The sequence below is a fragment of the Acipenser ruthenus genome, chromosome 4 (assembly GCF_902713425.1).
Source record: "Acipenser ruthenus chromosome 4, fAciRut3.2 maternal haplotype, whole genome shotgun sequence".
NCBI lineage: Eukaryota > Metazoa > Chordata > Actinopteri > Acipenseriformes > Acipenseridae > Acipenser > Acipenser ruthenus.
In genome coordinates, this window is record NC_081192.1 from 15804266 (window position 1) to 15815086 (window position 10821).

General features: G+C 35.0%; 1 protein-coding gene across 3 annotated transcripts in view; it reads left to right on the top strand.

Moving 5' to 3' along the window:
- The window catches only part of LOC117399383 (laminin subunit alpha-3-like), a 120307-nt gene extending 111896 nt beyond the window's left edge, over positions 1-8411 (top strand). For all 3 annotated transcript variants that reach the window (XM_033998488.3, XM_033998489.3, XM_059022077.1), the window contains 8 exons: positions 3168-3262; positions 3723-3912; positions 4635-4790; positions 5342-5501; positions 5700-5830; positions 7057-7150; positions 7469-7585; positions 7686-8411. In XM_033998488.3, coding sequence (XP_033854379.3) covers positions 3168-3262; positions 3723-3912; positions 4635-4790; positions 5342-5501; positions 5700-5830; positions 7057-7150; positions 7469-7585; positions 7686-7828 — 1086 coding nt within the window. In that variant the 3' untranslated portion in view covers positions 7829-8411. The remainder of the gene's footprint in view (positions 1-3167; positions 3263-3722; positions 3913-4634; positions 4791-5341; positions 5502-5699; positions 5831-7056; positions 7151-7468; positions 7586-7685) is intronic.
- Positions 8412-10821: the final 2410 nt, after the last annotated feature.

Sequence of the window (10821 nt, forward strand, 5' to 3'; positions counted from 1 at the left end):
AAAATAAGGTACAAAATAAGCTAAGCCAATGAATAGAATACAGAATAATCAATATTTTAACATACTGTAACATGTTGTTAAAAAAAATAACCCCCCTCCCACCATGGTGCAGGGGCCCACCTTAAATATCATGCCATTCGTGTCCTTTCCACCCTCAACCCTCCACCCCCAAAAAAATAAATAAATAAAACAAAAACACAGTAACACAAGGACCATAATCCCCCATTTTGCCACTCACTCATTTGCATTAAGAGCTTATAGCATGCAGAGGTACAGTATTACCGTGTGTTGATATTTCTTAGTGTACAGTACACTGTTTTGAACATGGAAATTATACACTAAATAACCTTTTATTTATATTTTTATTTTTTTATTTCATTGGCAGCCAAGTCAGTAACCATGGACCTGAGATACAGAGCCGTGCGCTTAGGGTTAATTAGTGTAAAGTATCTGTGACTAAAGCATTCAATTTAATATCCATTTGGTGTGTTTCATTCATCCTTAACAACATAACAACGCATTTGAAAATTGAAAACTTATATCCTAATCCGGGCACTACCCCTTTACAGTCAGACTTATATTTGATATCTTTGTTGTCACTTGTCAGTCTATGGGAAGCACAACTGTCAGTATATGTATGATTTAATGTCAGGTCCTGGTAAGCCAAATCATGAAATGAAAAACAAAAAACAAAACAAAGCTACAGAAATAAGTATGTGATACAAAAAACACATTACATAGAACATTTCCAGACACCTCAAAAATCAACATTATCAAGGAGACAGGCTATACCAGGTCCTCCATAACACACTCCTATACTCTTAGGGCAGGGGCTCCCAAACTGGGGTCCGAGGACCTGGGAGACCGCAGGATGTTTTTCAGGGGACAGTAGCACATACAACAATGTTATCTCCCAAACGACCCCGACAAAGCAATGTGCCCCAGACCAGGGGATTAATTAATTTACATGAATGGGGTTGACTGTAAAGAGAACAAAATAGGCAATTATATTAATGCTCGTTACCTGTCTGATTTTGGATGGGGGACCTGATGCCTAATGTCATGGGGGGGCCTAATGCCCAGTGCACTAGAGCGGTCATTTTTAAAACAGAAATAAAGTTATATGTACAAAGTTGTCAGGATATTTAAACAATTGTAGCATCACATGGGGACATATAATGCTATATTTTTCAGAACCCTGCTACTTCCTCTTTAAATACACATGTCAAAACTGCATAAAAGTTCTTGCTTGTGATCAGTCCAGGTCATTAGAATTTCATTAAACTTTGTATGTTCATTTGTTACAAGTTACTCAACATACTGTAGCAGGCCTTTGTGCACAGTATGCATGTATTACATTGAAATTCAGATCATCCATTACTATTTAACTCTCAACAGTGCTGAATTTAGAAATATATAAATAAATTCAAGGACAAACGTTTCAACTGTAGGGGTTTTTCATTTGATGGCATTGAAAAAGACTTCTAGTCAAAACATTTGTCAAGGACTTTTAAGTTTATTTTAGTATTTCTGAATTATAATGAAACCTTGTAAAAGCATTCTTTACCAGAGAAGTATGAGTAGAGCCCTGTGTTTTTCGCAAATACAAAATAACACGAAATGTAACATATAAAATGAAATGCAAATATAAAAAGAAATAAAACGAAAAAACATTATAAAGCAAACATAGAATGACATTTTTAAATTGGGAGGTTTATACAGAAAATACTTTAAATAAATACTTGCAATCGTAGTTGTCAAGGCTCAACCATTACCAAAGACATGGTCTGAAGGGAAACGGAAGCTCTAACTAGCACTTGCGCAAATGTATAATTTGAAGCGAGTCATTTGGGAATTAACATTGTGATGGAAGAGAAGAGACATTTGTTTCTAAAATGGCTGAACCGCACATAACAATTAAATAACGCTTCAAAGAGGGGATATGCAGCTGACAGTGACAAAATAATAATGTGCAGATTTTGCAATTGTCGGCTGGAATGGGTGTCGAAAGATACAGTTGTTAAGCATCATTAGCTGCTTATTCCTTTGGGGAAAATATGGTTTGTTTGCTTATAGTGTTTAAATACTGAGAAACCCCAAGCTTGTTGTATACAGCTCTAGTGCAAGGGGACTGAAATGCAAATCCTATCTTCTTTTTTTTTTTTTTAATGAGTAGATTGTTGTATGTGCAATTATGACAACCTCACAATAGTAGGGCAGTGATTGATATATATATATATATATATATATATATATATATACTGTATATGTATTTTATCTTACCGTATTTGTATAGAGGGCATGGGCTGTATTTATTATTATTATTATTATTTGTTTATTTAGCCGACACCTTTATCCAAGACGACTTACAGAGACTAGAGTGTGTGAACTATGCATCAACTAAGTCTCACCCGAAAGACGGAGCACAAGGAGATTAAGTGACTTACTCAGGGTCACACAATGAGTCAATGGCTGAGATGGGATTTGAACCAGGGACCTCCTGGTTACAAGCCCTTTTCTTTAACCACTGGACCACACAGCCTCCTATTTACTGTAAATAGGCATTTAATTAAAAAGAGTGGGGGACTGTACATTACTGTTACTGCCGCTAATGAGAAATTATGATAACTATTTTTTTTTTCTGTGCGAGGTCTGTTTGTCAAAATGTTTAAAAAAAAAAAAAAAGCTGACAATGTTTAATAAAAAATATGTATGTAGTTAAAACATTATGTATACTATGCTATTATTGATATACATCTATTTTAGTTGTTTTATTAATGTTCATCTGTAATAAAATGACATTTGTGAAAAATAAAATGAAAAATTATAAAAAATGAAAACAATTCCATGGGGCTGTATACAAGGTTCATTGAATCTAGCTCATGGTACCTTAGTTAAGACAGATCTGTTTCTTTATACAAATTTAACACATGAAATAATCATGCAAAAAAAAAAAACATGTACACTGCTTAATGTACCTTGTACAACAAGTCTATAATTGGGTAATGAGATTTTTGGAATGAAAATCATTTCAAGTCAAATTAAAGCTAACATTTATATTTATTGAGACACCAGGCCTTCATACAGTAGTATAGATGTTTGCTAACGTATCTGGTTTGCATTTATGGAGTGTGCAGTGATTTTTACACATTTTTTGTTCTTTAAAGGTGTGCCGCTTGCCAAAAACTACCAGTGGTGCCTATCATCTCTCTTTACTCAGTGGCTTGGTATACGATTTCAATCCTAAATCTCTTCAAGAAGGGTAAATCCATCGAGAATTGATTTTACTTACCTACGTGTATTTTTCTAATTGGGGGCCTATCTTAAGTAATGGATTCTTGTTTAGAATCACATTCCTCAAGAACACCTGAGTTCTCAATCAGCTGGTACACAAGAGTGTAACCATTAACTTGTCCCCCTGCAACGCACTGCCCCCAGCGGATGTACAAATTAAGAAATTATATCAAATGTGGTATTTCTTATAGCTACTGGGGGTAGTGTGCTGTTAATGGTTTTTATTATGGTTCTAATTTCTCATTTTAAACTATTGAAGTGCAATTAATTGACTTATATAAATACTTTGAAAGGAAATGCATAACCCAAAATTAGAAATTATGGTTTAAATTTAGAAATGTGGGTTTATTTATTTATTTATTTATTTTACTATATACTATATTTTGAGGCATTTAAGATAATGAAATAACCCATCTTTTTTTTTTTAGGTCCCATTTCTCTGTAGACATCCGCACAAATTCAGAAGAAGGCTTGATCTTTTTTATCGGCAGTGAGCATGGGGCTTCACATTTAGCCCTTTATATTTCCAATGGGCGTATAGTGTTTTCATTGAGCTCATCTGAAAAGAAACGCAGAATATCCATCAAAGAAAAATATAATGATGGCCAATGGCATACAGTGAGTACAAATAAAAAATGTATGACACAATTTTTTATTTAGTAAAACAACAACACTTTTTATAAGATAACATCTCTTACCAACTGAAAAAATAATATACTTAAATAAGCCAGTGCATGCTCATACAGAGTCCTTATAATCACATAATAATAGCACAGTACCTGAAAGGTTAGATATTTGTAGAAAATCTGAGTTTTTTGTATTATTGCCAAATGCATCAACATGCACAATCCAAAATGTGTACATGAGGCTAGGAGTGTATGATTCAAGTTTGGTAAGGACTGGAGCAACATTAATACAGTTTTCATGCAGAGTGTAACAGACGGACACGATCAATGCATAAGGGTCCACATTTTTGGAATAAGGACCTCAAACAAAACAATGTGTATATGTGTCTCTTGTAGGTCTGGGATTAGTGTTGGTGTAAAAAATGTCTCATGGTCAGTTTAATGATATGGCTCCTTTACATGCATATCATGAGGATTTATTCACCTACTTCCACAGTCCTCACCTTGTAACTGAGTACAATTTTGAGTTACATCACTAATGTACTGAGTGACTTAAAGCCTAAAGTTTGTAGCTGTTTTACACAGCTCTGTATTCAGTATACATGCGACCACCTAAGTCTGATTCAAATTCAGTCCTCCATTGGTGAAAGACAAGTGCTTAATGTACGGTAACCTTTTGAATTGCTAACAGAACTTTTTTTGATGTTTTTGTAGGTTATGTTTGGAAGGGTGGGAAATAGCAGTCGCCTTGTTATTGATGGACTCAAAGCACAAAATGGCTCCTTCCCACAAGGCTCTTCTATTGAGCTGCGGTCACCAATGTATCTTGGTTCACTTCCAGCTTCGTATAGTGGGACCTCAGGACTCAAGGTGAGGTCTTATGGGCCTAACTTTGATCTACCATTTTAGATAGTATTCCATTCACAAATACTTCAAGAAAGTTGGTTCATATTATGTTATCTGTATCCCAGGGCCTAGGAATGTAAACTGTATAATCTATGTATAATTTGTATGTATAATAAATCCACACTACGTTTTAGTTAATTTTTATTTATTAAAAATGTATTATATTGAAGTTTATCAATTAACTACTTCTTCTTTCCAGTCTCTATTTAAATCAATGTTGGAGTTTTCATTATCAGTTATACACAAACACTACCCTATTTAATAATTCTCAAAACGGAATATACTGTACCAAAACCATATATGAGAAATTATGTGGCTGTGCATAGCCTGTAGCCTTAATATGTACAGTACTTGCAAAGTCAAAGACTACAATATTTAAATGCTCTTTGAAAAATAGCGTCTGTTTGTTATGTTCTGTTGCTTTTTGCTTTAATACTGAATGTTAATTGTCTGCCCTGTACAAAGGGTTACATTAAATCCAAATAACTTAAATACTTTTTTATCATTCTTTTCAGAACATTCCCAATCACAGTATTGTTGGATGTGTTAGGAATTTAAAAGTTAATGGTCAAAAGATGTCAGCACCTACTGGGAATAGAAGAGTTGCTCCTTGTTTTGTTGGAAGAACTGAAAGTGGGGTTTACTTCTCAGGAAACCACGGTTATGTTGATTTTGGTAATGAAACCAGTGCTTTAATATTATCTTGATGGCACTAGATTTTTAAACATATTTCTTGCTAAGCTTATGAATAGAAACTATATCCATCTGTAAGCAACACTGTAAGCCCCAGCAAAGCCAATATAATAGAGTGAAAAAGGTTGGAGTTTGATTTCAATTCACATGCTTACATCTTTTCCTCACTTTATTCTGCAGGTAACACTAATGATGTGGGCATGGATTTTCAGCTTGTGTTTGAGGTCCACCCTAGAAGCCTGACTGGGGTTTTATTTCACTTCCGTGGACAAAGCGGTGACCACCTCAGCCTCTTTCTGAATAATGGACAGGTAAGAAGGGTTGCTGCAGTGGAGCTGTTATATTTTAGTACCACAGGCTAGCGTTTCTTATTCCTGATGTTTTCTAATATACTTTGTGAAGACTTTGACAAGAAAGTATTTTTTAGCGCTCTATCTAATTATTAGGTGTTTTAACGCTGAAGTTACAGATGTAAGAGGAACATTTATTTTACTGGTCTTAGGACACAGTTTTCCACTGTGCAGTACTGTTTAAGACAAGGCACAATTGAGATGCATTGCTTTGTCTGCTGTGATATTATGCAGTGTGACAATGGTACCCACAGCTGTGCGCACGGCACAGGCTATTGTTCACTGTTTAGAAATGGGTGCCATGTACTGACACAGCATGATTTCTGAATCACATACAGGCACAAAGTCATTTGCGTCAGATATGGGGTGCAAAGTGGGCACATACATGTGCAAATCGATGGTTGGGCACATAACTTGGCTGGTAAAGCACAAGGTCAACTATGGGAAGCAGCAATGAGCCAAAGCTGGTATGGGAAATGCAGTAAGGTTTGCTTCCTTTTTTGCTTAATAGGGCCTATCGCTCCATCTTGTTATGTCGCCTTGTCCTGCTTTAATATCCTCAGAAACCAGAACCCCATTCCAGTTCTGATTTGTCAGACTTTGCGCTCACCCTAATGTGAACAGAAAACAGCACAAATGTCCCAGATCAACTATTTCCTCTTGCTAAACTGTCCTTCGCTGTGATATACAGTACATATACCCTCATGCTTGCTGCAATCTGTATGATGTACATTGTTTAGTGTAGTTGGTTTATATATATATATATATATTTGTTTTTACTTAGTTCACAATGGCATACAACCATCCAGTTATACTTTATGTTCCTGGGTTTGCTCAGAAACAGTAAATAAATCAAATTGCCCTCTCAGGGTTTAACACACATGGTATTATAACTTGAGGTCCAGAAACGGGTAAAGCATGCTGCTTTCTTTTATGAGTATGAACAGCCTGTAATGAGTTGAAGCTACCAGGAAGATTGATAACAGGAAAATGATTACCTGAGTGCGGTGGATATGCAGTCTGTGTAAGTGGTACGAATATAGTAAATCATTTGATTCTTACTTTTTAATGTTAGTACATAAACTGCTACTGGTACGACTCCACTCTATAACCCGGTCCTGCGAAGGATTATTGCAGTGGAATGGCTTTTTCAAATGACTAATCTTCTGGAAATGTTTATTTTCCAGGTAACTGCTATGGTGAAAAACGGAATGGGTAACTTCAGCACATCGGTCACACCTCAGCAGTCACTTTGTGATGGAATGTTTCACAGAATTGCAGGTACTGGGATACCTACTGTGTTTATATTGATAGTAAACTTGTTTCCTTAATTCCACAAGATTTCATAGTTTCATAACTGGTTATAGTGCAAAAACCTGCTTACGTTGTTTCAAGCTACGTTTCAGACTAATGAAGCATAACAACTCATTTACACTATAATAATGTAGACGAAACTTAATGGCAAAATGTTAATATCTTGCAGGGTAATTGTCAGTACATATTATAGGCATTCTGAAACAGTTTTTAGGTTTAATACTGAACACATAGACAGGTTGATTGCATTGCTTATTGAAGTATTTTCTGTTTAAATTTCTACAGTAAATAAAGGAAGAAACGTAATCCAGGTGGATGTGGATACGAAGCACAATTACACAGTGGGAACATTGCATTCACAGTCTACAGATACGGAACATCTTTACATTGGGGGCATTCCAGGTAAAATTCTTATGGAAAATAATTGAACAGCTGTGGACATATCTTTTAAGGCAAGGTGACAGCTTTTTAAAACAAAATCATACTTTTTTCATCTCTGCAGATACAGTACCCAGTCCAATACTTCCTGTCAGCACTTCATTTGTCGGCTGTTTACAGAATCTGCAAATCAATGGGAGCCCTGTGTCATTCAACAGAGCAGAAGTCCATGGTCCTGTGATTCTCAGCGGGTGTCCATTGGCTTAAGATGGTGTTCTTCAACACAAGACCACTATGTGCAATGTTTTATGGATGTGTGAATGCTGAATTTATTGCTGGCCTGTAGTCGTATTTTTGCTTCACTGTATCATGCTAATTCTATGTGCCTCTAGTAACTTTTTAAAAGTTTTTTAAGTTATACATTTGTTACTCCTATGTACATATTTCTGTTAAGATTAGCAGTGTATTGGGGGGTACCGCTTACAACATGCTCAAGTAAATGTGTATTTAATTCTGGTAAACACTGGTTTAGAAAAAAAAGCATTTAAAAATTAGACATTACAGTATCGCCATTTACAGTGCAATTGGTATTAAAAGCTGTACAATATAACAAGCATGCAAGGAATATCTGCATTTTTGTACAAATTATGTGGGGCCTAATAAAATATATTCTTTACCACTTCCTTAAAATTAGTTTTTTATTAATTTACTGTCTGTTAGAATTGGTAGTATGATACAATCCACATGAATTTGCCACAATTCTAAAAACTGTTTTTAAATACAATTTACTGTGGATATTAGGCTACACCTTTTAAATTGTGTCAGTAATTAAAATGTGGTTTTGTATGAACTATTTCATATTGAATGTTTCTAGTCAAGACCTAAAATGCTTGCCCTTTTTGTAGAATTGTAACAGCACCTCTTGTAGCTTTCTTATTATAGCAGCTCCTACAGCCTCCTGTCCTCAACGAGTGTCCTGCTTACTGTACATGTTTGGAGCTATCTGTAATTTAGCACTTTGGGGGGGTCAATAAACAGCCATCCCCAACTGATGTATGCACAAAGATTTCCATCTATAGTCCATATAGGCCGCTCCAGATACTGATGAGACTGGGCACTTCCTAACAAAGAAAAAACTATTTAAAAAATGTTTAACTGTTTAAATGTTTAACTGCCTGGGGAACATACTGCCCACAGTATGGACTTGCCACATGCCACCTTTATACCAGACTGGGGCCACTCACCATGTGACACTGTTTAAACATCACCTGTTGATCGCCATTATTCTTGTACTGTAAAAACGGCAGTTTATTGTGGCAAATTAATTGTTCCACATTAGGCCCCTAGGGCGCGCTGTAGGCAAACCGGGAGACTTAACAAGTGTACAGGCAGTCATTTTTGAAACACAGTTTACCATCCTGGGTACAGTCATTAAAAAGCAAGGGTGATGCCAACTAACAATATATATATATATATATATATATATATATATATATATATATATATATATATATTGTATTTTACATTATGAAAAAAACTAAATTGTAAAAAAGAATATAAAGTGACAAAAACAGACACAGAAATGATTTTTAAAAAGTGAATCTATTCAAAAGTCCTCAATGAAAGTGCATTTGTAGTTTATTTCCTGCAGTCGGTGGAAAAATGAAGCAACCTGCTGAAAATGAAAGAGAACCAGCATGGTAATGTAGATTATTCCATTGCACCAGGGAATTCAGCATATGTGCCTTGAAATGGAAAGTTAAAACTGTGTATTTGTGTCACATAAATGTTGACCATTGCATGTAAACTTTGACTTCAGTGCAATTACTTGCTTGAAATCCTTCGTTTTCACACATTTTAGCTAGCAAGGTTTCAAAGACCGGTCTAGTAAAAGCCATACTGCATTAACCTCCTGCATTTTAATTGCAAAATCCATCTGGCTCCTTGACAACGCATTTTGGCAACGTAATCTATTCATTCCAAAAACCGAATTACGTATGTGCTGGTACCTTCAATTATGTAGCCAGTTTATATCCCATTCTGTAGGACTGTAAGAGTGATAAAGGGTTACATTTTCTAGGTGTTGGCGCCCCAATTATTTTTGTTTCTGAAGCAACGAGATACTAACATGTGTAAGTTGTAAACACCCTCAAGGTCACTAGTGAAATTAATGAAATTGACTTAGTCAGAAAAACGAGAAGAGAAAAGCAGCAAATAACAACTGAAAATACCAGCTGCCAGTAACATCCAGCAAACACCCTAAATAATTCAATACATTTGGAAGAAAACTCAAATGTTGCTTAATGGACTTTAACAGACTAGTTTAAAATAACTATAGTAACTGTGATCACCACTGAATGAATTCATTAACGAACAGGGTTATCTGACCGGTAAAGGACAGCTCTACATGAAGATGATTTTTCTTATTGAATAAAGCATGAATGACAGACTGATTCTGGTAAACTAATTAAACTAAAGAATAGAAAAGGTTTACAGAAACTATATTAGGGGAATGTAATAAATATGTATTTGCAGAAAGGTTGATGTTGATGAAATGTACAAGGGTGTGGTCATAAGTGAGCTTCATAACAAAATGGGCCAATTTAATATTTCATGAAAGTAAATTAACTAAACAGAGTGAGAATAATATAGTGATCTCAGAAATTGAGTAAAAGGTGCCTGAATTAAAATAGACACATGAAATGGGTGTTAAGTTAGTGTACCATGGGTTCAGTTTTTACAGAGGTATATTTTTAACATCTGTTTGATAAAGAATGAATTATGAGTTTTTAATTCAAGGTTTTAATACAAGATTTTATTTTGATATTTACTGACTCATATTTACTCAAATAGTTATCCCGGTTGCATATTCATATTCTTATATTTGCTGTTTTAAGAGTGGTTAATACCAATTATAGACAATTGATAAATACTTGCTTTTACAGGTTATTGATATTTACACTGAAGCTGAGATACTATCTGAATATTATTGCTTGCTGAGATTAATATACTGACTTGTGCTATTTTAATGCTAGTCTTCTTTTCTGTTTTTTTGTAAGGTATTATTTGACTAACATTTTGATAACATTCAACAAGATATAATGGTGTTGCGTGTTTTGTTGTTCAGTTGTTTTTTTTCTACGGCCTTGAACTGGTCTGGGAGAAATGTCTAACTTGAGAGTGCTAATTAAAGTACACCCTTACAAGTATTAATTAATCATCTTTAATTGGGTATTTAAACACCACTTCTCCCTACAATT